The sequence below is a fragment of the Falco cherrug genome, chromosome 6 (genome assembly GCF_023634085.1).
Source record: "Falco cherrug isolate bFalChe1 chromosome 6, bFalChe1.pri, whole genome shotgun sequence".
In the NCBI taxonomy this organism is placed as follows: domain Eukaryota; kingdom Metazoa; phylum Chordata; class Aves; order Falconiformes; family Falconidae; genus Falco; species Falco cherrug.
The window spans coordinates 64,616,183-64,643,826 of record NC_073702.1 but is presented as its reverse complement, the minus strand read 5'-3'; the positions used below and the strand labels follow the sequence as shown (position 1 = coordinate 64,643,826).

Here is a 27,644-nt window from a genome sequence, read left to right as displayed (position 1 = left end):
TGTAAAGAAAATGATCTGACTTCACTGACAGCACCCACAGCTGTGTGGTGTAAGAAGCCACAGCAACTCATCTCTACCACCAGTGTGCTTCTGAGAGCTGTTTGCATCTAAACACAAATAATATACATATTTCTTTACGCCTATTATTATTTCAGCGGTGATTAGTAATGCAGCCTTCCAAATGTAGCATAATGCTATAAACAGGCATAACAACCCAGCGAAATCAGATTTGGTGAGGGCCGAATTTGGACTATAATACTGAAAACTGTCTGCACAGCAATTTATTCTAATATAGATCTTTGAGAGAGCTTATAGAAAAACTGCCAAACTGAACACTGTCTGCTGCTTTTGGCTGGGATAGGGTTAATTTTCTTCACAGTAGCTAGTATGGGGCTGTGTTTTGGATTTGTGCTGGAAATGGTGTTGATAACACAGGAATGTTTTTTGTTACTGCTAAGCAGTGCTTACACAGAGCCAAGGTCTTTTCTGCTCCTCACCCCACTCCACCAGTGAGGGGGCTGGGGGGGCATAAGAAGCTGGGAGGGGACACAGCCAGGACAGCTGACCCCAATGGACTGAAGGGATATTCCAGACCGTATGACATCATGCTCAGCACACAAAGCTGCGGGAAGAAGAAGGAGGGGATGTTCAGAGCGATGGTGTTTGTCTTCCCAAGTAACTGTTATGCATGATGGAGCCCTGCTGTCCTGGGGATGGCTGCACGCCTGCCTGCCCATGGGAAGCGGTAAATTAATTCCTCGTTTTGCTTTGCTTTCGTGCACAGCTTTTGCTTTACCTATTAAACTGTCTTTATGTTAACCCACGAGTTTTCTGACTTTTACGCTTCAGATTCTCTCCTCCATCCCACCGGGGGTGAGTGAGTGAGCAGCTGTGTGGGGCTTAGTTGCTGACTGGGGTTAAACTGTGACACACTGTCACATCCACTGCTAATTTTAAACTTCTAAGGGGATAATTAATCTGAAACCCAAAGGCATCAAAAAGCCATCTATAAACACGGAGTTTTAGATGTCCCTTAAGCATCACACTTCATTGTCTAGATTCCCTTTCCTGGCCACCTAGAGGAGGTATCTGATGTAACAAAGAACTGCATTTTCAAATACTTACAAAAACCCATTCTTCTACAACGTTTAAATATGAAGAGATCCATGCAGAACCATCTTATGGCAGTGTTCCACAGACTTAGCATCAATTTTTGTTGTACATTGGTGTGCACACTGAGACATGGTACTGCCCTTCAGACAACACACGCTGCTGTAGAATGTGCAGCTTTAAGAGAAGCTTATTTCTCAGCTTTTTACAGGATGCAATGATTTGGGATATAGCAATTTGTATTTAGTTCTCAGCACCAGGTTCATTGATGTTTAACTCCTACTGCTACTAATAAGCATTCTCTTTTCTGTTTCTGGACTGCTTAAGAAACTCTTTCTCAGTTCCCCTCTCTGTAAAAGAAGGATTTGTTCACTAAGTAAAATACTATTACCAAATGTGGCCAAAGAATTCATCCTCTTCTGTAAGCAAGCAGTTACAGAAAACACATTGTCTAAGCTATTACTGGCAGAAAAGGTTGTGTCAAGGTGAGCTCTTAATTTAAATTTAACTCCACTTTCTTTAACAGTTTGCAGGAATACAAACTGTATGGAAAACAACTAGAAAGCAGCTGTGATTAGTCAAAAAAGGAGACGTTTCCAAATCTACAGTTCAAAAAACCGAAGAACAAGCAGCTTTTCTAGAGGCTGGCAGCTGACACTAATACAACTTGTGTGCATTAGCACGTCAGGCAAACGGCCCTGTCTGTTTGCGTCCCTAATTTTACCAGCTGCAGTCCTAAGCCTTCCTCCATAATGTTGCTGTAGAACATCTCTGAGAGATTATACCATACTGTTGTCACGAACGAGTGGCTGCACCACACAGATGCACCAGCACAGCTGTGGTTTATAAACTGTACCATTACATTTATTCTCCTTACTGTACAGAGTCCACTAGATGGAGGTATTTTATCATATCTAGGGAGGAAAAAAGCAGTCCGTAGATGATCACATCAGGAGCAACCCCCTCTGCTTCGACAGAGAACCTTAAATGCCTCAAAGCACTGCCTTTCAGAAAGGAGGAGGAATGCAGAGTTTAATTCGCAGCTCTTGATTTCAGACACCCAACCGAGTTAGGAGAAGGGTAGTCAATGGGGCTAGCCAGGGTGTGCAGGAGTGGCGGTGGGGATGCTGGCAGTGGTTGAGCGCTTCTGAGCGCTAAAGTCAGGCTCTGCGCTGAACCACCACCCCTGCAGGTACCTCTTTCCCCCAGACTGTTCTTGATATAATTTCTGACTTCAAGACACAGGGATACTCTCTGTACGGCATTTTGGTTGTTGCTGTCCTGACACTTTTAATCCAAAGCACAAAGCAAATTTCATTTGTTGAGAGCTGGAAAAAAATATTCAACCCCCTCCAAAAAATTCCAGACAAACTAGTTTTGTGCACATCCATGCTTTCTGGTTGCAGGCAGCATTGGCAGACTCTTAGAAAAATGGGCTTCTTTCGTACAATTTCTAATGTAAGTGGAGAGAGGAAGCATTCTCACAGAAAAGCTGCTTTCTGGAGATTCCCAGCCTGGCTGTCACTACTCCAGGAGTGTGGTTAGGTCCATGTTCATAAGCAGAACTGACTATAATGGGAACTGAGCTTCTATAATCCTACAGGAAAATCAGTGGATGCTTGTTTTTTTCCTCTTGGAAAACCTTCCCCCAGGCAGTAATTACCTGCATCAAAATGCATGTACTGCAACCGCCCACACGTGGGGGAATCTCTCTGTCCCACTGACTCCAAGTATGATTGCTCTGCAAGTCCCAGTGAGCACCCCCTGATTTCATCAACTGGCATGCATAAGGAATTTATAATCCGTGGAATTTCTTCTTGTTTCAAGTTATGGCATAGTTTGTCCAAGGTTAGGAAAGCAGCAGGCAATGTGAACAAAAATGGATGATAGGGTAAAAAAGGGTTTTTTTCCAAGTGCTAATTTAGAAGTAGAGAGGTTTTTAAACTGCTGCTCCCTCTACAAGTCGTAACTGAAGCTTCTGTCCTTTCATCTACATCAAAGCTCTTCAGCTTCATGAAATATTCCACAGAATTACCTGATTTTTATTTTATTTTTTTTTTTAACTTTAATGTATATTGAGCCAACTCCAACCCTGGAGTTATTCTATTAAAATTAACAGGAGTTGCACCAGGGATGAATCTGCCTCACTGTCACACAGTGTAAGAAAAAAAGATGCGAGCAATATCACAAAGCCTCTAGAAAGCAACATACTTGGTTGTTAACCCATTTTTACCTCTACACGATAGCAATACTGAACATAACACAGAGCCTTCAACTTTATGTTCTTAGCCAAGAAATACAAGATGTTCAGATATAGGTCAGTGGCACAGTAAGTTTTAGATGGTATTTTTAAATTGCTAAGGGATTTTTTTCTACAGGCAGTTAATAAAATTAATTCTAAGTTGATGATTTCCAGGATGGAAGTGTGATTTTCATGCCAAATGCAACCGTACAATGGTGCACTCTCACTTAACAGAACTTCCCAGCATATTCTGACTGTATCACCTATCTTTAAAGGGAAAAAACCAATGCTTTTAAACTTGGCATGCAAGTCTGGGTAACGTCTCTTTTGTGAATCAGTTTTTAGCTCATTTCTGTGTAAAGACTCTTGCAGCAGATTGCAAAAAGTGTTAGTACATGCCTTGCAGAACTTGCATGACTACTGGTAAAGTACAGAGCGGGTACTCTCAATTCTGAATGTGAGTTTACTGTGAAATGTAAGCAGTGAGTCACACAATTTAACACTTATTTTTGAAGTAAAGCTGCATGTGGTTGATGGGTTATTTTTTTCAATAATAAAGCCCTTTGCAAAAGTGCACTAAAGGCAATGAAAAATAAATATGCAGTAAACCCCTACACATCTTGAGTATCCAACATGAGATTTTACTAATAACATAAGCAGACAAATATAATTGTCAGCGTTGTAAGTTTAAAAATATTAAAAAGCATATTCCCAAGTCTGAAACTTACGAGCTATTAAGTATTTGAAATTTTTCTCCTTTGTGAAAACTCAAATCATCTTCTGTTCTTGCTTCATAGTCATAAAGCGCCACAAAAAGAGTTACACCTAAAGAAGAACATACATGAGTTACACCCCATGACAAAAAGCAGGAAGGAAAGGAGCCTCAAGAGATGTGGCTAAGCCAAACATAAGCTACTCTGGTTGCTGAGGAGCAAAATAAACTGAAGCCTCCTACTTTATGGGCAACCATTCTAAAACCTCTGCTTTTATGCAGCCAGCAGGCACGCCACCCCCTTCACTCTGTACAGTCATCAGTACTTTTGGTTTGATACCTACACACAGTGTAGGATCTCAAGTGGGTAAAGGAGGTTTGAATTGAGAGTTTAAGCCCAGCCATGCCAGGTATTTCCTGTTAACTACTTGAGGTGGCTCAGAGCACACTTTCTGTTCCCTGGTAGAGGGATGAGGCAGTCAGTCAGCCAAATAGGGCATGTATATGTAATTTCTCACCCCTCAAGTGAACTAGCACCTGCAAATTAGCAAAGGTAGGGCTGAAGACCCAGCTCCACCCCTGCTTCAGTTCTTTGCACTACTTCACGCAATAACTCTTCCCAAAAGCTGCATGCTGAGAGTCATGCCTCTGCTGTAATTATGTGACTGACTCTAAGTGCTACTGAAAGACTTTGAAGCTCACCTGTTCCTCCTCTTGTACGCAGCGTCCCTGTATGAGAGGAGGAATTGACTCCACCAAACACAGTCAGTCCTTGGCCTCCTGTGGCATGGAAGTTGTTGTAGTTTGGGATTGAAGTCACACCAAAGCTAGGATAGTGCTGTGGAGTGGGATCTGTCCCATAGCGGTAGCCTGAGCTTTGAGTTAAACTGCCATCCCTCTCGTCAGTCAGTTTTGTTGCTTCTTTATCCTTACATTGCACACAGCCCATTATCTAAAATCCTAGGAGAGGAAGGAAAAGACAGGTGCTCAGATGTTGATGCTCACCAGATCTCCCCCAAACCCATGTACCATGAAGATCAAATAAAGTTCACTGCTCAAAAGTTAAGTGTTTTGAAAAAAAAACCCACAGTGGTTTGAATATGAACAGCAACACCCTGGAAAAAGCTCACACAAAATTTTCCTTGCAGTGGTTTCCCGTCAAGGCCTGGGGAAGGAGGTCCTGCCTGCTCTTAGCGCAGTGGCAGCTCTGTGCCCAGCCCTGCCAGGCAATAGCTCGCACGGAGGCAGCGAGAGGACGAACCCCCTCTCCCTCGCCCTTCGCCTGGAGAGCACAACTGACAGGCGAAGGACTCAGCCAAAAAGTGCAGCTGGAGGTGTTCCAGTCTGCCCCCCACAGCACAGAGCAAGGCACTTAGCTCACAGTTCATGTTTGACCTTGCCAACTACACAAGAGCTGACTTCTCCTAAAGGCAATATAACCTTTTGCCATTGCTGGAGCTCTGCGCGACAGGCAGAGAAGCGGACATGATGAGCCGATAGCTAACACAGCACAAGAAAGTAGGAGGGAGCTATTAGATGGCTCAACTAAAACAAAAGGAAGCGCCCTTTCACGCAGCATCAAACTGAAAGGTAAAACCTGCCGGTAGCAGAAGGTGGGGCTGCCAAAGGTGTACATGAGTTAAGAAACTAGAGAAAGTTCTGGAAGATTTCACATGTCAAATGCAGAGCATCCCAATGTCTAGATCCCAGACAGGAGGAAACAGAGAGGGTACGGCTTGGAAAAGGTTGCTCTAAGTTTTTTTAATTCTTGTAACCTCTTGTTCAGCACCCTCATGGGGCACTGCCAGGGCCAGGGTTAATCTTTCTTAATTTTAGGTGCCTACCTCTCTCTAGCTCAGGGGTCCTCAAGCTTTTTAACCAGGGGGCCGGCGCGCGGATGCAGTGCCAGGCAGTCATCTGCGGCTGCTTGGTTTCCCCCCAACCCCCGGTGGGGGGGGGGGGGCAGGGGGGTCTGTAGATACCGGGGGGGGCAGGGGGGTCTGTAGATACCGGGGGCTGGATTGAGGACCCTGGGGGGCCGTATCCAGCCCGCGGGCCGTAGTTTGAGGGCCCCTGGGCTAGGCGGAGGGAGACAGAGGGTGTTCACCACATCTTAGAAGCAGCCCTGCAAGGTTAGTCCCCTGACCTGGCATTACTTTGCATCTGTGAACTCTAGCGTCTTATAATCCATGTGCTGGTGTTACTGAACTCTTTCCTATTGACTTGTGATGAATCTAGACACAAAACTTGACTTTCTGATGCTGGGCATGATGAATCTGGGGAATCAGATCCTTGTCCGGATGCACCCTTCATCTGAACTGGTACGGTGACTCTTTACATATAACCTGGCACACAAACAACATACTCTAAACACGGGCTGGAAGAAAAGCTGTGGCAATGGATAAATCTTTAAGAAAGTAGATGTACTAGACATACTTTTCCCAGAATATATAAGTAGACAGGGAGAAAATGCAGAGAACAGGAAAAAAGAAAAGTATAGTGAAGCACACTTCCTCCCTCCCCCCCATTTCTTTTCACATTTCAGCCAATATCTTCACTTAGAGTAAATAAAAAGCCTATCCTTTTTCAAATATCCTCATTTTTCTGTAGCTGCCGGGCTGGCTATTTTGTATGCCTTACCCCTACACCAACACAGGAAATTGGTTTTGACAAACTCATGGGATTCAGAAAAAGCATATTCCTCTGCTGCTAATACCTGAAAAATTATGTGGCAGCTCTCTGCTTGTCTGTGACAGTCCACAGTCTGGATACCTGCTTCCTAAATCTAACCTGCCTAATTAAAAAAAACCCTTCTGCTGAAGGGTGTTTTCTATACTTTGAAATACTTCCAGTTATTCTACAAGCCTGTTCAGAAAAAACAAGCGCCATTTTAATGTGATTCCCTGAGCTGTGCTGTCTGCAGTTTGCACAAGCCTACCGTCTCCTGCTCTTCGCTTAACGTAAAGGTGTCCTTTTTACATTTCTTTACTTTCCTTCAAGACACCATGTCCACTCAGCAGGGTTCCCTCACTAAAACGTTTAAGTCTCTTCACACAAACAGAAGCAGAGACTCCTGCCTCCACACTCACTGCAACGGCTGGCGTGAGCCGGAATCCCTCAAGAAACTACAGAGACAACAGGTCAGGGGAAAGAGGTTTGCAGCCTGGAGGCTACAAAACACACAGCTGCTGCTCCTGCTGCTGGCCTCTGCTCACCCTGGTAGCTGGGTCGGTGCTGGAGGAGGGGGTGCTGTGCTGGGGCTCAAGGCTGTCCATCCCCGGGACCAGCAGTGACTCCAGGTGAGCCCACAGCGACTGTGACAGGTGCAGCTTCGTATCAGCCGTGAAAAACTGCTCACGGAGGTATCTCTCCTGCTTTTACTCATTTGATCAGCAGGACAGACTTGCTCGAGACCCTCTGTTTGGAGATGTCACTCAGAGGTGAGGTTTTCCCAGCACCAAGGAGCCCCATGAGCAATGCGAGGAAGTGAAGCAGGACCGCGGGGAGGGCGAGGGCCCCACGGGGCAATGGTTCATGTCACTGCTATCAGCACGGGCAGAGCCCAGGGAGGCTTTGGGTGGGAGAGGTGAGTCTGCGACTCACCACTTGGACCCTGCTACGTCTCTGTGAAAACATACCTCTGGTGCAGGGAGAGCAGAACGCAGGCAGCGAGCAAACGCTGCGTGGGAGATGCCACGAGGGAAACCCCAGCTCAAGAGAAAAGGCAGAGAGAAGTGCCGACCATCCAAACAGGGAAAAGTGAGCCCTTAAAGCAGACTGCTTAAAAGGTGCAAGTGATGGAGCATACACTTACTCACCTGAAAACAGCTAAGTGATATGCAGGCTTTGCTATTTAAAGATGAATCTCAGTAGCCTTTTGTTGGCTTTCAAACTCGCCTCTGTGTGAACCTCTATTGCCTCCTCCCTTTCCCCTCCCAGCTTTATTTCTCCTCTTATTTTTTCCCATGTGTTTTTTACGGGGAAAAGAAAATGAAAGAATGAAAGAGAAGAAGAGATGGGAAACATGAAATCTGGGAGAGTGGTGGGGGGAAAGGGGTTTTCTTGTTGTTCTTCACAAACATTCAGCTGAGCAGGGAAAAAAAATCCCCACTGAAATCTGGGAATATTTCACACACCAATTTACAAGTGCTGACAAGACAGCCCTACACACTTCATTTACACATTGATGAGGAAAAAGTTACAACGACAAGCCAACTGCAAAAATAAAATTGTTCAAAGTATTAATTCTGAAAGTGAAAAAAACAGGAGGTGGTATACATATGTACTGGTAGTTTCAGAAAAATAATGGTTTGGGATTTTCTTTTTACTAGGAAAGACATGAAGAGAAACCCAGAGAATTATCAGTTTCTTGATTTTTGTTTGGTTTTTGCTCTCTTTATCTTTTTGCTGGCAATGGCAGTGCACAAGGAAGGAGAATTTGATGCAAAGCGAATGACTGACAAAAGGGACTTTTTCTTTCACTTGCCCTCTCCCACTTTGTCACAGTGTCTAGACAATCTGAGTATAAAAAACACTTGATTGCAGCCTCTTGTAAAATGTGACAGAGGGTGTTACATGCACTCATCTTTTCAAGCCAAGTCCCTGAAAGTTGTCTGTTCCTGGATCAAAGAAACGAGCATCACAGGGAGCTGGCTAAGTGTGAGAGAATACATGTATGCATGTACATGCTTAAAGTGATTGTGATTTCAGCTAACTCAGGGGTTTTATAGACAATAAATATAACCTCCATTCAGCATTGGCCTTTGCGTCAATGAATGGATTCCAAAACCTAATCTCCTTCAGTATCACAGAGCAAGCTTTTAATATCCAAAAGTCTCATCTCCCTGTATGTCAGCATTTGGAGCTGTGGAAGGCTGGAGTTATTCAGCCAGCTCTGAAATCACCAAACAAAATCTGGAGCTGTTTTACACTAAACTCTCTTGAGACATGCACACAATGTTGTTCATCCAACATGCTGCGCAACTTACAGTAAAGCAACAAGATTTTATTCCGTTTCCATCAGGAAAGGCAGCATTTCTCAGATGCGTGAGTTATGGGTCATGCAGCATTATCATAATTTGACACTGGTATTGTTAAAAGGTATGTAACTAGCCTAATTAAAATGAAGTTTTCTAATATGAGCAAGTTGAATTTGTTTATTTTAAAGTTGTGTTTTTACAGGCAATACAAAACATGTGTTTTCATGAAAACATAAAACATTTACATGGTTTTTGAGACTTCCTTAGAGACAAATGAAAATAACCATTATTTGTCTCCTTTCTTGCCCTTGTTATATTTCTTGGACTCCAACATGCACATTGCAAACAATCCAACATCAGCCTAACCAGAATAGTAGTTTCCTCCCATATGGTGGTAACATTATTAAACAAAGATAGAAAATTAATTATATCATTATTAATTAGTTATATAGTCATAGTACCTTAATTACTTTCAGTTAGGAAACAGATGAAGGCTAAGGAGGTGTCACTATCATTATTATTGTAAATCACGCTCCTTCAGTTTTTCTGTTGGTTCTCGATACAAAATGGAAGTCAAGGCTGAAACACCCACCAAAGCCAGCCATCCACTCCATTAACAGAAGTAAAAGCAGTCCTCTCTTAGCTAATCAAAGCCTAGGAAAAGTCCAGGCATACCAGGAAAATTCAATTTTTCATACATCCATTTCAAAAGTAAAAGCTCCAACATGTGGTGTTTGAAAAGCAAAAAGTATTGATAAGCCTTTGCTTAGTTTAGCTTCTGCAGTGGTAAGCCATCAGGGAAAAATGGAAGGAAGATGGGAAGAAGACTGGTGTAAATTCACTCCTTCAGAGCATCAGAAGTTTTTCCATAAGATTCTGCAGCTCACAGCTGAAACTGAATTGTAGTACCTCTTCAGGACCTGCTTTTTTGAGTGTTGTAGGAGAAAGTGGGTCCTTAAAATGTTTGAGTGGGGTACAGGGAGATGCAGGGAAACACCTGTCTATTCTGCACCCTCCTACCCACACTGTGGCCTCTGTCCTTCAACCCCTTGTGTAGGAAAGCAGACTAGCACAGGAGAGGGCTCCAACCTGCTGAAGAGGCATGAAGCAGGTTCAGAACCAGCATGGCACATTCTCCTTCCTCTTGTTTTTTTCTGAAATGAAATTGGATGGTATATTTTTAGAAGAACTTATTTCAGTGAAAGACATGAAAAGGAAAGGCTGGATGACTGGTAAGTGCTAACTATCTTTTCTGACCAAATCTTACAAATCTTGTCTGGAAAGCACCAGCAGGAAAGCTGAGTTAAGAAACAGTTATGTTGAAAGGGAATCAGAAGAACAAAATCCTTCAGTCTCTGTGGTGAACATGCCTGTTCATCAAACCAAGGGTTGCATCCAGCATGACTGTGAAAAATATATTCTCTAAGGGATATCTTCTTGGTGTTTTATGTTTTGCTGAAAGCACCAGAGAACTATCAGTCTGTGGCATCAATTAAGCCAAATTTCATGAGCTACGTTAGGATTTAATATTCAAAGTGCCACATTCTGAGTTACCGTGAAGATGCAAGAAGGACAGAAAAGGCTCTCCAAGAATAAGAACTGCAAAAATTTTTCAGAGACTTTTCTGTGGAATGCCTTCTGCAGGCTGGGTAAGGGGAATAATCAACACAGAAATCTACCCTGAAGTTGAAATGTCTTACTTTGCATTAGTAGCTCCCTAGAGAGAAACGGATAGAGTACATATTTTGAAACACAAGCCTCAGACACATTAACCCCCCCAATTTTCGGAAACGTCTTGCTCACCCACTCCAAGTTGGGCAACAAATAGGCACTTAAAACTAGTCCTATGTAGGTCAGTAATTCTCATGCTGTCTGCTTACAGCTCTCTCTTTGTCTTACATCTATGCTGATGAGAGCATTTTGGATCTCCAGAATTAATTTTGTGTCAGTTTCAAGCCAACTTAAATTAAACAGATGGAGTGAAATAGCAACACTTGTTGCATTATTTTTGTTTTTAACTATTAACTCTGGTCCCTGTTAGAGGACTGCCTTATTCCAGCTTGACCAGCGATTCCACAGTTTTTAGGAATCACAAAACCAGTCAGAAAGATACAACAAATGCCTTAAAATAATTTGAACTCCTGGGTGTTACTCACCATTTCTCAGGCTTATGGGTTGTGGGATACTATATTTATATACATATAATTTTTATACTAATGGCCTGAGCTAGAACGAATAGAATTTTACTGCAATGTAATAGATCTGGCTCAGCCTTAAAAGAAGATGGAGACTGGAGATTTGTGTAGAACATCTGCAAAACTACATGTGCACCACACCTGTCATACTGCATTAAAAAATGTAAATCAGAGAAGACACAGTACTACCACTGGATGTCCTGTGACTGTTAAAGCCATGCAGAAAATCTCAGATAACACAGTGTGGTATTCCTGAACAAAAGGCCAGAAATACCAGGGCAAAACTTCAAGTCAGGTATGTATCAGGATCAACGACTGCCTTGAAACAGTGTTTTCATGAGAAAAACAGCACTGAAAAATGTCTGGGCTGCCTTCATTTGGGTTTTGAAGAGAGCCCTTTAACATTTCACTCCTGGGTTCTGCTTTAGTGGGCCGAGTAGAAAAATATCAGCATTTTAATGGCTTGTTCGTCTGCAGCAGTCAAAAGTCAGGCCACTGCGCAGTGTCAATGGACACCCATGGCCGGAGGAGTAGGAAGAGTAGTCTCAGATGAGCTCCTACTGCCACGCTGCCGTGGCTCAAAGCAGATGCCTTCTGCAGCGCTGGAGTGCTCTCACTATTGTTTCTTGTCAGCATAAAGTTGCTTCGGAAGTCTTCTACAATGGTGGCAAGAGGGATTCAGGAAAAGGAGCAGCTCCTGCTGCCATGAGAAGAGCAGACTCTGCAAAGAGCTTTGAAGTGCCATATTCTGCCCTGCTGTTCCTCCCCATTTACTGAGTGACTGGGGATGCAGCCCTGGAAATAACAGCTTCCTGACACTACAGACGATGTTTAAGTTGTAACACATGTCTGCAAAGTATAGCACTGTGCTTGCCTTCCCTCTTTTTCCCCTTTGGGACCTGATTTAAAAGTCAGTTTATGAAAGATGAATATTTGGGCGGGTTCTTTCCCGTTTAATTTCAGCCAGCCTTGGAGGCCAGGACCAGCGAAGGGAAGGTGCGTGCTGAAGGATTTCATTGAACTACAACCAGACCCTTGGCTTCTGCCAGAGTTTGTGAGCACAGCTGTCCGTGGGGCACGGTGGGTGGCTGCTTGAATGCCAGGAAGAGCAAGCAATGAGTGCCTTCACAAACAGATCCAGCGCCCTGCTGGTGGGGTATGGTCCCTCTCTGACAAGAGATTTATTACTATGTAGATATTCCATTTATTATATCTATACAACCTATTTATTACAAACTAGAGAGGAAAAAGGAAATCAGTGTTCCAGCCTGGCAGGAGGGACAATAACAGTATCCATGCGTGGTGCTCGTCTGAGGGACAGTTGTGGTGGTGGGACTCACTGGTAGCTGGCTGGTGGGGAGGTCACCTGGTAGGGTCACAAGATTCACTAGCACCATGTGGCTGTTTGAGCAGCTGTAACCAAAAGCTCCCCAATGCAGCCAATGCAAGAAGAGGAGAAAACCCCTCCAAACTGCCCACAAAAGGACATGTCACTACCCTTTCAGTTTTCTGCAGCTTCTTTGCCAGCCGAATCTGTGAATGTCATGGCCTCATCTTTTTCAAAAAGCAGTGAATTCTTTTCCACTCTCTGTGATACATTCCTTTCAGCAAAACCAAAGCAGAACAAAACATGAGAAGTGATTAAAGCAGAGTCTCACCCTGCAGCCTCTTAAAGTAACAGTAACTGAGTTACGCCTTGTACGGTCTCAGGGCTTTTATTACTCTGAAAAAACAGATGCCCTAGAAAAATGCAGCATGGGAAGATCAGTTCTGAGGAGGGGTTCTTCTGTGTTTTTTTCCTGTCCCAGCAACATCCAAATTGCACTTATAATCTGAAAGAAAGAACCTTACATACATCTAACTTGTGAAGGAAGGTGTGCAGGTTTTACATTCATAAACTGAAAGAGCAAGTCCTGCACTTAAGATTTCTTTTTGTGTGTACGTGCTTACAATGAGTTAAAGAAAGCTTTGAAATTAACAGCTAAAAGCAGCAGCTACATACAGTAAACACACGCTCACTCTACAGTCAAACCCCCCAAAGGATGGGTCTGTCCTTGGTTCTTAGTAACACAGGAGAACGCCATGTAAATTCAATAGCATGATTTCAAGCTACATTCCTCCTTCACCAGGCTGCTTGTGGTAGCTCTGTTCACGAGCAGAGAGAAGTGGGTGGATGGTCTGCATAAGCATTTTGAGCTAATGTGCCTTAATCTTAAAGTGCACCTTTTAAGTATCTGAATTAGAAAACCTGTATCAAGAGAACAACCGCTGCAAATGCCAGAATCATTTTGTCCTGGAAAGAAAAGAAGTGAAACAGTGCCTCCACTGATTTCCTCTTTTTTTTCCCCTGTTAAGAGAACAGAAAGATGATTGCAGGTTGATTCACACTGTTCTGATCTTTTTTCTTTCAACTCTTATTTTTAGAACCTACCCAGGCACAATGCAAAATTCAAAATGTGAATCGGGATGGGCAAGGAAGGAAGCGGGGAAAGGGAAAGGGAGTGGTATAGAAGTTCTGCCTGCTGTGGAATAAGAGAGAAAGCTTTTCTCAAAAAACAAAAACCCCACCGCTGCCTCCCCACGCCCCTTTGCCCATGCACAAATGAAACTAACAGCTTCTCTGCCTTGTCTGACTTCTTGACTGAAGAACTCTGAGGATGTGACAGCAAGGAAATAGGAGCACACTGAGTCTCAAATCAGGAGGTGATTTACTTCAAGGCCATTTCAGATGCCGTTCCCTCCCGAAGGGGCTCTTATTTTACTTTAGTTGCTACTGTTAATATTTTAGCAGTGTTATTTAAAATCCTTATTTGTCCAATTACATTGGGGGAAAAAATACCCTCCTCCCTAAATAGGAGCAAAAATTTGCCTGTGGCCAGCTCACAAAGAAATCCCCAGTCTTCTCACCATCCCTGCAGCTGGCTTCAGCTACACAGCAAAGATGCCTACAGATAGAGACCCCAGACAAGGTGGCAACCACATGGTGACAAAGGCCAGTAAGCAACCAGAGCGCTGAAGATGCCGATTACATCAGTAACAGGAAGACACGAAAACTCTGCCTACACTTACACACAAAAAAAGGTGCTACTAGTCAGATCTATTTTCTCAAACCCAGCTGTAGCCACTCTGGTTTCAGTGTATGACAGCTTGGGTAAGTATACTGGGTCTGGATGGGGTTAAGTGTCTCCATAGCAGCCCGAACCTTTCTCTGCTTTAGATTTGTGACCAAAGCAGTGCTGATAACACACCCATGTTTTAGCTACTGTTGAGCAGTGCTTGCACAGCATCAAGACCTTCTTTGTTTCTCACTCTGCCCCCGCAGCAAGTAGGCTGGGGGTTGGCAAGAGGCTGGGAGGGGACGCAGCTGAGACAGCTGACCCCAACCAACCAAAGAGATATTCCACACCGTATGATGTGCTCAGCAATAAACGCTGAGTCTTTGGAAAGTAGCCATTGCTCGGAGACTGGCTGAGCATCGGTCTGCTGGTGGGAGGTGGTGAGTGAGTGCCTTTGCATCACTTGTTTTCCTTTTATTTCCTTTGCTTATTAAACTGTTTTTACCTCCACCCACTAGCTTTCTCTCTTTTGCCCTTCCGACTCTCTCCCCCATCCTGCTGGGAGCAAGTGAGCAAGCGACTGAGTAGCAGATTAGCTGCTGGCCAGGTTCAACCCACCACAGTGAGTAATATGTAAGTGATGTTCTTGGTCCAGAAAATAACTTCAGAGGCACACAGGTTAAGCTATGTTAACTGGACAGCCAAGAATTGAGATGCTGCCTGGAGATGAATTTGTCAGGATTACAAAGATGACATTACCGTCTAGTCCATTTTTAGCAGAGATTTTGAAATCTGGAAAACAAGAGAGTGGGAGGCTGAGATGGTAGTCAAAACCACTCTGGACAACGGGATGTGGAAGGAGACAGGTCTTAACTTGCATTCCCTGTTAATGCATATTAACATAATGTATGTCAATGCACACAGTCCCACCATGACACCACTAAGACCAGTGATTCTCAACTCTGTTATGCCAACTACCCTACAAACTGCAGCTTCCCACATTCTACAATTCTATGCCACCACAGGCTGCATCTGTGCTGCCAGGGATGTCTTCTAGAAGGTCTATGGTCAGTCTCACCTTCCTTTTACCCACACACAGTCCCTAGTACCAAAAAGCTGGGAAATGCTCCTACAAACAGAGATAACCTACACAGACCTGAATGGGACAATCAGCAGAGCAGGAAATGAGTAATGGGAGGGAAACCAAGGCAGAGTCCACAAGGAAAAAGTGAAGCTACCATCCCTTTCCTTGGCTTCTGCTGTGGACCAGTGACCTACAGCAAAGTCCCTCTGCCTCCAAAGGTAGATCAATACTGCTCAGCTCAGAGTGGACCCTGCAGTGTCTCAAAGCCAGTGAGGTTGCCTACATCCCACTGCTACCTCAGTGAACTCTAGGAGGTAGTACTGAAACAGATACACACGGACCTATCATAGAATCATAGAATCATTTAGGGTGGAAAAGACCTTTGAGATCATCAAGTTCAACCATTAACTCAGGACTGCCAAGTCCATCACTAAACCATGTCTCTAAGCACTGCATCTACGTGTTTTTTAACACCTCTGGGGATGGTGATTCCACCACTTCCCTGGGCAGCCTGTTCCAATGCTTGTCCACCCTTTCAGTGAAGAAATATTTCCTTATATCCAATCTAAACCTCCCCTGGTGTAACTATGCCCCAAAGGCCTACTCCTCTCTGTATCACTGTCCTTCTTTTTGTCTCCCTCTGCCTCTGTCTTTTGAAAAGATACCACCATTCAAGATACTAGCAGCAGCAACAGAGGAACACAAAACAGCAATGCTGGACAGATGCCTTCTCTCCTCAGTGTGTTGTCCACTTGGTCTTTCATCAGTGGATATGGTTGTAGGACTGATGAGTTTTCATTTTTGGTGATTAATCTCACAGCCTGCCCTGACTCTTAGGTGGCTGCATTGCTTGAATTAGAATGTCACGGTCTGGAGGACAGTGACCCAACAAGAAACAAGGGACAACATCACAAGTTCTTAAAGAGTCAGGACTTAGAGTTTAAAAAAGGGGTGATGGTGGGGAAAAATCATGGGGGAAGGTCTCTTCTGTTAGCCAGAGAAGATGGGACTTAAAAAGGGAACAGATGCCAGCTAAATGCCATGAAAAATAGACTCTGCTGGGTTGGTGAGCATTTTCCAAAGGAAGCCAGCAAACAGCTGGAGGGTTGTTCCACATTGATCAAAATACCTAAGTATCACCAAGCATATGGTAGATCTATTTTTAAGCTTTTTGTCCACATCTGAGGGCAATTAGAAGAGATAATTTGACTTCATCATGAACCTGAGGTCATTACACATACTGTTCAGGGAATGATCTGCAAGGGATAGTCACGTGTAGTGACTCTAAGCTACAGTCCATAACCTGATCCTTCAGCTTAAAGCTACTGCAACCTCCTCAGCGCAGTTATAGGAGGTCCTGCTTTAATTCTTTATGGCCTAAGCAGGAAGTGACATTGAAATAATGGACTAAATGGAAGCTGTGGATATTTAGGCTAGGTGTCAGGAAAAAAAATCCTTTCTGTTGGCAAGGACAGCAAAACAGCCTGGAATAGACTGCCTAAAGCAATGTGAAGGCTAGACAAGTATCTGCCAGGTGTGGTACTGCCTCTGTTCAGGGGGGATAGGTCTCTTTCAGTGTGTTTTTTCAGTCTCTTTCAGTGTGGTTTTCTATTATTCAATGAGTGACCAAAACAGCAGATGCAAACACTTTTTAAGAGCCCTTCCCCTCAAGCCAGAGGAAGTGTGATTTCTTTATTTCTCTTACTCCCTCTTTCATTGTTTTTCAAGGTTCATATGCTTAGGAGAAGAAACTGTACTTTAAATCTGGCCTGTGAATGAAGGTACATTTGCTAAGTTCTAAAAAGGCACCTGAAGATCCTGATCGCACTAAACATATTGTGGAAGTTTGCCCAAGTGGACATTTGCTCAACATAGCATGCAGGATTATCTACAGTGGTGTTCTTTAACTGGTGATCCAGAGAGCACTGGGGTCGACAAATCATCACGTGGCTCACAAGCCCATAGCACATGTATGACCAAGCAAATACACATCCATTGGATGCTGTGGCAACATTTTGCTGGTGGTGTTTGAGCTCCCCACCACACTGCCTGCACGGCCTCCCCATTTGGCTCTCTGAGCAAGAGCAGATGAAAAGCAGACCCAAATTACCAACCCAAAGTACCCCTGAGGACAGCTCCAACCATTCTCATCAACAGAATGAAAAGAGCAGTGCATGTGGAAGAGGCAGTCAACAGAGGTTTCTCTGTTTCTTTGTATTTAAGACACAAAGGCAAGAGCAGGACTGGATAGTAATCTGGAGCAGACAGGCAGGGTTTCACTGGAGGTGACTGCTTTGTGATACACCTTGTGAACTACACAACTGTCAACAATTCAGGAGATCTGGAGATCCTGTCTGGACTTCCTCCCTGTTTCCTAGCACAAAAAGACAAAAAACCTGAAGGCTGCCGAAGTTAACAACTAGGTGAACAGCACAGGGGACAGGCGTCAGATTTGCGGATTGTATTGTAAAGGGAAAGTGACCTCTTGATAGGGAACGAATGCACACACTGTAAGCCAGGCTGGCTGGGCAAGTCAGGTTAGATAAGCAACAAAAAGCACATTCAGCACCAAACCATGATATCAAGAGCATTAACCAAAGCAGAGCCTGTAAGAAGATGACCCTTTTCAGTTGCCTATATGCTACTTGTGAGCATCTGAAAAAATGGATAAACTCTCTGCCTGCAGAGTAGTGATTCAAAATAATATTCCTGAAAAATAACAGCTACATTTAGAATTTTAGAATAGTAAAAGAAATAGTTGTAGCCCATTTCAGAAGTCCAAATGTAAGAAAGGAGTTGACAGGTCCTATATGTCACAAATGACATCTGTCCGAGTGACTGACAACTTGGAAGTAGGTAATCTTGGACATCCATGAATCAAGATACACCCAAGGTGGAGTATTAGTTGGTGTCTGTTAAAGGCCACTGGAATCACTGCAGAGCACTAGGTGATGGCCTTCTTCAACACCTCTATACAGTCTAAAAACCCCTTGTGTTATATATGCTGGAGACTTTATGTTACTAGCACTAAAACATGCTATACTTTCCAAAAGGCTATGAATGACAAGGTACTAACTCCTAATTTAAAGGAAAGACCAGCCTTCCTAACCCTGCGAACTAAAGCCCTTGCCAGTTAGCCAAATGAGTCATATACAATATATGTCTTGCAGCACCAAGGAGACTGGAGAATTCAGGGGCAGTTCACAGGACGATGACCACAATGTGAAAAGCTTGTGGGATGTAGCTAAACTACCACACCACGCACAGCAGTACCTGCTGACTTGCTCCCTGCCCCAGCCAGGGACAGCAACAGGCAGGAGCTGCAGTGCCAGCAGGAGCTGCAGTGCCGGCACAAGCACAACTTATCACTGGCTGTATGATGTAGCTACACCTGAACTGCCTGTGAGTCATACGCGGTTTAGCAGAGGAGCCGGACGATCCTTGCTCTGGACTTTGTCTCAGTAGGGAGGAAATGATCACAAACCAGAAGGTTACTGGTTGTTTAGACTGCAAAGGACTGCCACTTTCTGTGCAAATAACTAATGATGTCTGCAACCAAATCCAGACCAGTAAAATTTTATGTGGTATATGAACATACACTCATCATACATACACAAATTTAAATCACAATGCATGCTTTCCGAAAGGCAATTTCACAAAACTATAGCAAATGGGAGTCAAATCAGCCTGAAGACAGAATGTACAGAAAGTTGCTGATATCTGCAAACGGTTTAAGACATTTCCTAAATGCCTACAATGTTACAACCATGAAAAGAAGACTGAGCTAGATAAAAATAACACACAACAAACCCCCCCAACAGCTGGGTTTACCAGGGAAGTGAAAAAAACATATAAAATGTTATATACAAAACTGACACATGAAGGTGGAAAGGAGAAAAGATAATAATGAGTAAAAAAGCTAAAATAAAGATTATATAGAGGAAGAAAGAAGATACTGGGGAAAACTAAGGCAGATAGAATCAGATATATATTTTTTTATTTTTCTAAGCAGATTATGAAAAATTAATCCTGAACAACAAAAGTGGTACAATCCTTCATAACAATACAACAGTGGCAGAAGTTATTTAATAAATATTTCTGATTAGCACAAGGTAAAAGGCTGGATGATCTGCTTATGATGATGAAATAACTTCCCACGACAGCAGCCCCTGGAGAGGGGACATGAAGCAGCAGATACGTGATTCTAGGTGTCTCAGACTAGTTGCATGAAATAAACTTGTCTCAGAAGGTTTTAGAGAGCTAGCCTGGGAGCTGCTACTGCTGCATCTAAAGCAGTTCTGGGCCCCTGGGGAAAGACCAGGGGCAGAAAGAAGGCTCACTGGTTAAGAAGAGTAAAAAGTAGTTACAGGCCAGTTGGCTGAGTTTCCAGTATTTTGCATAGGACAGAATAACCAACATAGGACTCAATTAATAAAATCCTAAAAAAAAAAAAAGCAAAAAAAAAAAGCTCTACAATTAAGGTCAATCAACTTGACTTTAAGGAAAACAGATCCTGTCAAACTAATCTGATGTCATTTCTTGTAAAAATTAAAAGTTCACTTGACAAAGGCAGCATTGTTGACACTATTACAAGTCTAAGTCATTTGACTTGTTCTGTAGAACATCTTTATGAGGAAACTGAATGCTCTGAAGCTTGTATAGAGTGACTTCATCTGTACATGAAGAGCAGGACTCCATAGGTGTAGAGCACTGTATGAGGTCAGGCAAAAATCTCAAATGTGTTTAATACTGAAGTCGCTTCTGAGTCCACAGTCATATTATAAGTTTTCAAAACTTGATAAATGAAGGAAGCCAAAGTGTAAATGTAAATGGGAAACTATTTATTAGCAAACAGATTGGTTCCTCTTGGGTTCCCATAGGTATTGGTGATCATCCCTTTACCATTTAATAGCCTTCTCAGCGATCTGCATTACAGTTAGATATGATACTGCGGAGAGCAAAAAAAACAACCAAAAAACGATGAAAGGACAAACCTGACACATAGCATCTGGGGTCCGTCGAAAGATGGGAGAAACCAGTTTAGGTGTTTATAAGGACAAGTGCAGGATCACCTTATTAGAATAAAGAATACAGGTGGTACTTACAGGATGAGAGGGAGAGAGAGGACTCTATCCTCCAAAGCAGAGACTGAATGTGAGTCCGGGGATCCTGGGAGGCAATCAGCTTGACATGAATTCCCCACGCAAGGCTGTGGCCAAAAGGGCTAACGTGAGCCTCAGCTGTACAAACAAATGAAAATCAAAAGATGAGTAGGTAGGTTAACGTGACGCTGTATTTGGCTCTCATTCCTCCGCTCCGTGAATAACTTATCAGGTTCTGCTGCTCCATTTTCCAAATAAAGTGTTGGAAAAATTGGAAGAGTGTTCAGGGGAGAGAGATTAAAGCACTGAAAACACTAGGTAGCAGAAGGCTTTGATACAAACAGAAAGCTTAAAGGGAATTTTGTTATTTTGTTCACAGTATAGGAGCATTCATATGGGGAATAAATTTGGTGACAGCAGGCTCTAATCTAGCAAAGGTGGAAAACACACTGGAACTGAAAACTAATCCAATCCAGACTGTGAACAGGCAATTTTGGTTTGCTTTTTCAGCAATGGTCTGTTATGGGCAATTAAACAGTAATTAACCCCTTACACTGTGATGTACTGTCCATCTCTGCAAAGCTGTGAAAATAACTGTGCTTGATTTAAAAAGGATGTCCACCCATGCAGCTTGGGTTATCAGGCATGAAGTAGGAGCTCCTGCAGGTGAGACCTACTGCCTGCATAAAGCTGGAGCTCTGGTGTGTGATCACAGCATCAGACAGTGCTTTGTGTTGGCATTAAGAAACACTCCTACCCCTTCCAGGAGAGTAATCCTGGCCACCTTCTGGCTCACAGCCTGCAAAATGTCTCCAGAGGAAACCCTAAACTTTTGGGGCTGAGGTGCCACCTAAGTACGGATGACACCAAACTGTCTGTCTTCTGCAGGATCTGCAGGAGCCGTCTGAATTCCCAGCACCTGGCTCCACACAAAACCTCACTGTGCAAAGCTCCTCACACTGAAATGCCAAAGAAACAACTTTCGGGAAACCGATGGGTTATTACAGCTCTGCCACTGACACAGCACCTGTGATCCTTGCTTCAGCAGTTCACTTCATCTGCTGCCTGCTGCTGGGATCTTGTCCCAGGGATCTGCCTGGGATCCCATTGCCACAGCCACAGAAGGTGACCTCAGAGAATTAGGCTGAGGGAAGGAGTCCTCCACACCTCAGAGATTTTTCTTCTCCCACCTGTACCCTTTCAGGATGAACTGGTGGGCTAGCTTCCTTTTTCAGGAAAACAAGCTAGTGCCTTTAAGGGGCGTGAGTGGACATGAGCACCACTCCTGCAGGCACCTCCCAGCTCACCTGGGATATCCACGTCTTCACCCTGCTGAGGGATCTTGGGTGCTGCCAAGAAAGCTTTGGGCTCTGGTTCCAAGGATGGGGTCTGGCAGGTGGGCTCCTAAGGACCACATACTCGGTGGGGGGCCCTGGCTACTGACTTGGCTTCATCCCACAGCCTGCCAATATTTAAGTTTGGTGGTTTTTAAGGATGCAGTGCAAGCTTTTGTCCATGCTGTCTGTCTTAACCTGGGCCTTTGGCCAGGAAGTATTAATCCTGTCAATGTGCAGGAATGGGGAAGGCTGGCGAGTGTTTGATTTGTGCCAGTTGCTGGCATCAGCTCATTTTAAGCTTCTGGAATGAACCACTTACAACTGAATGCTGCAGTGTAAATACTGCAAATGAAACAGATAAAATAATGTCAATTACTTGAGCTCAGCATCGGTTCACATATGCCACTCCAGAGATTTAAAAGGCATTATTTCATACAAACATTTAATTACATTTAAATATGAGCCTACAGGTATTTTTCTCTTCAGCAGGTGGGGAAAAAGTTGTGTTTTTCAAACTTACAGTCGCTTCCAGTAAGTGATTCCCACTAAAACACAGCATCCATAGCATAGCAGAATCTCAGTGCTATGTTACAAATGAGAAAGAAACATCCCATCTTAAGTAAACTTTTGTAGTGCAAGACTTCTGCAGAGTGAACTAAAGCAAGAAGGCTTGTCAAAATTTTAGGGAGCAAAAAGGTCTGTCCAAGTGTGGTGTATATACACATATGCACATGCATTCACGCACACCCCACCACCTGGTCTCTGCTGTGCCTGGTATTCCTATCAACAGATCTTGAGACTCAAAACTGTGGTTGGCAACTCTTCAGTCGCTAAAAAAGCTAAAGTTTTGGTAAAGCTGATCAAAAGCAAGTTTCAGAGCTACTAATAAAAGATGACTCGGAGCCTGCTGAAGTACAATTTGCATTGTGCATTTTTGTCTTAACACTTCCTGTTCTCCTGGGTGCATTTTCCTCCCTCATCCTCTTGCACAACTCCAGCTACATCCAACAGCATTAGGATGTTCTGTTAAGCAGATGTGCACCTCTGTTTTTAAGCTTTGTAAAGGCTTGCTTATGTCAAAAGATGGACCATCACAAAGATCACATAGGCTAGATTCCACAAAATTATTTTTACAGATGAAGTAACTGTGGTAATCGTCTGAAATGTAAATGAAGCAAACAGCTTCTATGGATTTTAAAAATCTTTTGATACATGGATTTAAAAAATCTTTTTGAAATGTTAAGAAATAAGTTGGATGCAAGGCTTGTTATTTTACTCCAGACACACAGAGAAAGAATTAAATGGGAGAATGTGAGACTTAATCATCCCATCTGCCTTTGTAAGCCACCCAGACGAGACGCAGAAATGCTAGGGAAGTTAATGCAATGAACCCCAGAAGTGTCACTTTCACAAATCTCAAGAGGCATCATTGACCTGAGGCTGGCTGCAGTTTCTGCCCCAATTCCAGTTTGACCCTCCAGCGACAGTGCTGCTGGAGAACACGCTAAGAAACAAATGCAGGCAATTGCTTTGACATAATTCTTTTGGACGCAGGCAGATCGAATGTGCTGATGTCAACAGAGACCAGAAAAAAATTTACCAGATCTCCTTTCCTCACTGAAGAAAACAATAAGAGAAAACAAAGCACAACCCAAAACCTAGCCAAACACATGCCTGCCTCTTAACAGCAAAACTAATACAAGCTGCCTAAGAAAGGCAGAACCAAGACAAACATTTCTAAAGTATCATTTGTATGTATACACAGCATTTCATTTATAGCTTAAATTTACATGACCTGTATATATAATTGGCTCTTTGCATATAACGTGCATAAAAACATCTGTTCTATGGAGGTTATTAATTTTAAACCCCAGGAACAGTATAATTCTGTCCTTTATGGCCTTATAGTACATTCAAAACAGTTCCTATCGTAAGTTTTCTCACCTTAAAGCAAACTGTTCTTCTTCCCTTTCTCTCATTCTTCTAAAATTCAGAAGACTGCATGGATCTACTTTCAATATGATTGTCAAGATGAAACCTTCCTGTCTTGCTATGCACTTAAATGCCCAAGCTCCAGCAACTTTGAGGCAGCATAGTTTGATGTCAGAGAACATTGAGGCAATGCTGATTTTTCTGCACAGGGACGGCAAGAATAGAAGCTGGGGATATTTTTTCCATGGGAAAGATGAATTATGGTAGGAAAACAGGTCAGGCAAGCCACGATGACTATCCTGAGAATAAAAGATCAAGCTAAAGATTTTCTTCTCTACCTGGTCACTGTTGCTCCTGAAATAAGTTCTGTACGAAAGGAAGAGAGAAAAACCCCCACACATCAATGGTACAGTTTTTCAGAACTCATAAGGGAAAATACCAGGGTTGAATGTGGCTGGTGCCTCAACTTCATATAATGAAAACAGAACAAAGAAACAGATCCGAAGCTCATTGCCTCCTCCCTCTTTTACCTCCTCTCCTAAGAAAGGCTTCCACCTTTGCTACTCACAATTTTCCTTTGCTCCCATTCCTCTAGCTCCCCATCAGTTCATGCAGACAGATTGTCTGTGGTGGTATCATGCAAAAACCAGATGAGATCCTCAAGGCTTCCCCTTTCTGTGTGCCTAGAGCACTTCCAAGAAGAGAAAGACTTGTGAAGAAATAGATTCTCACTTCCCTTTTCTGCAGCTACTTGTGGGGGTCACTCTACCACAATGAAAGTCTGCATCTGTGATCTGACCACTATGAAGAGACAGATAAAAAGTACCATTTTGAATGTCCATAAGAAGCACGGTCTCTGAGAGAAAAGTGATGATGTGTTGCAGCCACTGGAATTGATATAGAACATCAAACCACTCTTACACAAAGAAAAAACAGACTTTTTTCCTTCTTCATCTACCACACTTCATGTGGCCTGTTCCCAAAATGTGGCCACAAAGTGTGGTCCACAGTCTGGCTGATCATTAGAGGCTGCAGAACCTTTTCAGCTATGTTGGGACCTGCATAAATATTGCAGTTTTCAGGGAATAAGGGTTTTAAGACCACCAATCATCAGGAATTATCAAAGACTTTAGTCCCTAGAGTGTCTTGTGTCCTGCTCCTTGAGTAACCATCCAGAAAGAAGAATGGAATTGCTTCTCCAGAGAGTCAGAGGACAAAGGCTAGTCAAAAATAAAACAATGTTCTAAGGAAGTCCTTGAATTTCTCATGATCTTGTGTTTTATTTTTTAAAGCATTTGTCAAGATGCAGAAGTATGGTTGAAACATTTTTCTAATACTAGGAATGAGAAGAAGGCTTAACCAAAACTCAACAGAAATTACTATCTACCTTGACTCCTGTAAGGTCTTTGACACAGTCCCATACAAGATCCTTGCCTCTAAATTGGAGATATATTGATTTGAAGGATGGACTATTTGATGGATAAGGAATTGGCTGGATGGCCATATCCAAAGAGTGCAGTCAATGGCTGGATCTCCAAATGGAGATCAATAACAAGTGATTGACATATTGACAATAACAAGTCCCTCAGGGGTCCATACTGGGAGCAGTACCATTCAATACCTTTATTAATGGCATAGGCATTGGGATTGAGTGCACCCTCAGCAAGTTCATGGATGACACCAAGCTGAGTGGTGCAGCTGATGCACTTGAGGGAAGGGATGCCATTCAGAGGGACTTCCACAGGCTTGATAAGTGGGCCTCTATGAACCTCATAAAGTTCAACAAGGCCAAGTGCAAGGTCCTGCACTTGGGCCAGGGCAATCACTGGTATCTGTACAGACTAGGAGATGAAGGAATAGAGAGCAGCCCTGTAGAGAAGGACTTGAGGGTACTGGTGGATGAAAAATTGGACATGAGCCAGCAATGTGTGCTTGTAGCCCAGAAAGGCAATTGTACCCTGGGCTACATAAGAAGTGTCGCCAGCAGGTCAAGGGAGGTGACTCTCCTCCTCTATCTGCTCTCGTGAGACCCTCACCTGGTGTACTGCATTCAGTTCTGGGGTCCCCAGTACAAAACCTTGGACCTGTTGGAGTGGGTCCAGAGTAGGGTCATGAAATGATCAGAGGGCTGGAGCAACTCCCCTATGAAGACAGGCTGAGACAGTTGGTGTTTTCCAGTTTGGAGAAGAGAAGGCTCTAGAGAGAATTTATTGCAGCCTTCCAATACTTAAAAGGGGGCTTATAAGAAAGGTGGAGACTGTTTACCAGGGCCTGTAGTGGCAGGACAAGGGGCAACAGTTTTAAACTGAAAAAGGGTGGATTTAGTTTAGACTAGGAAGGAACATTTTATGATGAGGGTGGTGAGACACTGGAACAGGTTGCCCAGAGAAGTTGCAGATGTCCCATTGCTGGAAATGTTTAAAGTCAGGTTGGATGGAGCTTTGAGTAGCCTGGTCTAGTGGAAGATGTCCCTGCCCAGGGTAGGAGTGTTGGACTAGACGATCTTTAAAGGTCCTCCCAACCCAAACCATTCTATGATTGGTGATTCTGGTTTTAAATCAGATTCCCACCTCTGTGGCTGCTACCACAGCAGAGATGGTGCAGTTCGTTCAGCTGGGACTTAATGGTGCTGTAAGACAACTTGTGGGATAGGGTTACAAACCCATATTACTGTCAACAGAGATAAATAAAGCACCTACACTCCAGGAATAAGGCGTATGAAAAAGACAGGATCAGGTACGCACATGATTTTTTCTAAATGCACTAGACGATGCAAAACAAAAAGCAAGAACCAAATGCACCCATATCTTTACATTGCCATTTGTATGAAGAGTCAAAGTTTATTATTTCCTCCATACTGCAAAGCTACAGTTGTTATGACAATCACAGCAGTTATTATTGTAGTTCATGCTCACTATCTTTTCAGAGCACGAGACATCTGATCATCTGCAGGCTTCGAACACTTCCCTCTAAACATGCCTGTCTAATATGACTCCAGTTTTCAGTGACAGTAGGTTATCAGTTGTTCGGCTACTGCAGGCTGTTACAATATTTTTACAACAGGAAATGTGTATTCCGTACCTAAGGAGACTAAACTTACAAGAAATAATGCAGGAAAGTGATCTAATTTCTATTCTGCTTCCTTCCTTCTGCAGTGTGCTGCATTGAGATGTTTGTTCCAATACACAGATATTAGTTCAAGGCCAAGATTTTATTTACCCTGATCCTACAAAAAAAAAAAAAAAAAAAAAAAAAAAAAAGCCTGCAGCTGATCTGCAATTCAAACACCTTAAGTTATTGTACTGCATTCACATTCATGTAAGTGATTTAGGTAAGTGGGCTTAAAATTTCTCTTTTCAATTATTGAGCCTGTCTTATCTGTGGCTGGATATTTGTCTGTCAATGCAATAGTTTTAAAACTCCTGCGAACTGAGAACACTTCCCGAAGATACAAGCAGTATATCAGGCAGGGAGTGTGAATTTTGAAGGGTCTTTGTTGTGGTCCTGAACCTCAGTATTGCAGTCTGTAAGAAAATGGCCACTGTGCCGCATTTAGGGAAACAGCACAACACCTTCATGAAGCCCTGCACCCATCCATGGATGTTACCCAGCTACCACTGCTGAACAAAGAAACCTGACTGACTGCGATGCTTCATTTCTCCGCTTTTGCAAAACCAGTTTTTAATTTAGGAAGTCTGAGGTAGCTTTTTAAGAGGAAACTTTCAAGCATTCTCTTATACTTATCCTGTTTATTACTGGGACTGACAATACAGGTATATAATAAATTATACATTGGCCACATGCAACTGCCTCCTGTCTGCAAGCTAAAAGCTGGCAAGAGATTCTATACCACTACAGGGCCAAATCTGCATCAGGCAGATTGCTGAATTTGGGG

At 43.2% G+C, this 27,644-nt stretch overlaps 1 protein-coding gene and 1 long non-coding RNA gene across 4 annotated transcripts in view; one reads left to right on the top strand and one right to left on the bottom strand.

Annotated features, from left to right (window-relative positions):
- Positions 1-27,644, bottom strand: part of FYN (FYN proto-oncogene, Src family tyrosine kinase) — a 143,507-nt gene that overhangs the window by 36,363 nt on the left and 79,500 nt on the right. For 2 of the 3 annotated variants that reach the window (XM_055714991.1, XM_055714993.1), the window contains exons 3-5: positions 20,484-20,618; positions 4,767-5,024; positions 4,081-4,177 (exon numbers count right to left, since the gene is read on the bottom strand). In XM_055714991.1, the coding sequence (XP_055570966.1) occupies positions 4,081-4,177; positions 4,767-5,013 (344 nt within the window). In that variant the 5' untranslated portion in view covers positions 5,014-5,024; positions 20,484-20,618. Of the gene's footprint in view, positions 1-4,080; positions 4,178-4,766; positions 5,025-20,483; positions 20,619-24,317; positions 24,411-27,644 lie in introns of those variants that run through there. The other variant, XM_055714992.1, reaches the window with a different exon arrangement.
- On the top strand, positions 14,365-25,009 carry LOC129736426 (uncharacterized). Its single transcript, XR_008733019.1, has 2 exons — positions 14,365-14,734; positions 24,497-25,009. It is a non-coding gene; the product is annotated as an uncharacterized LOC129736426 (long non-coding RNA).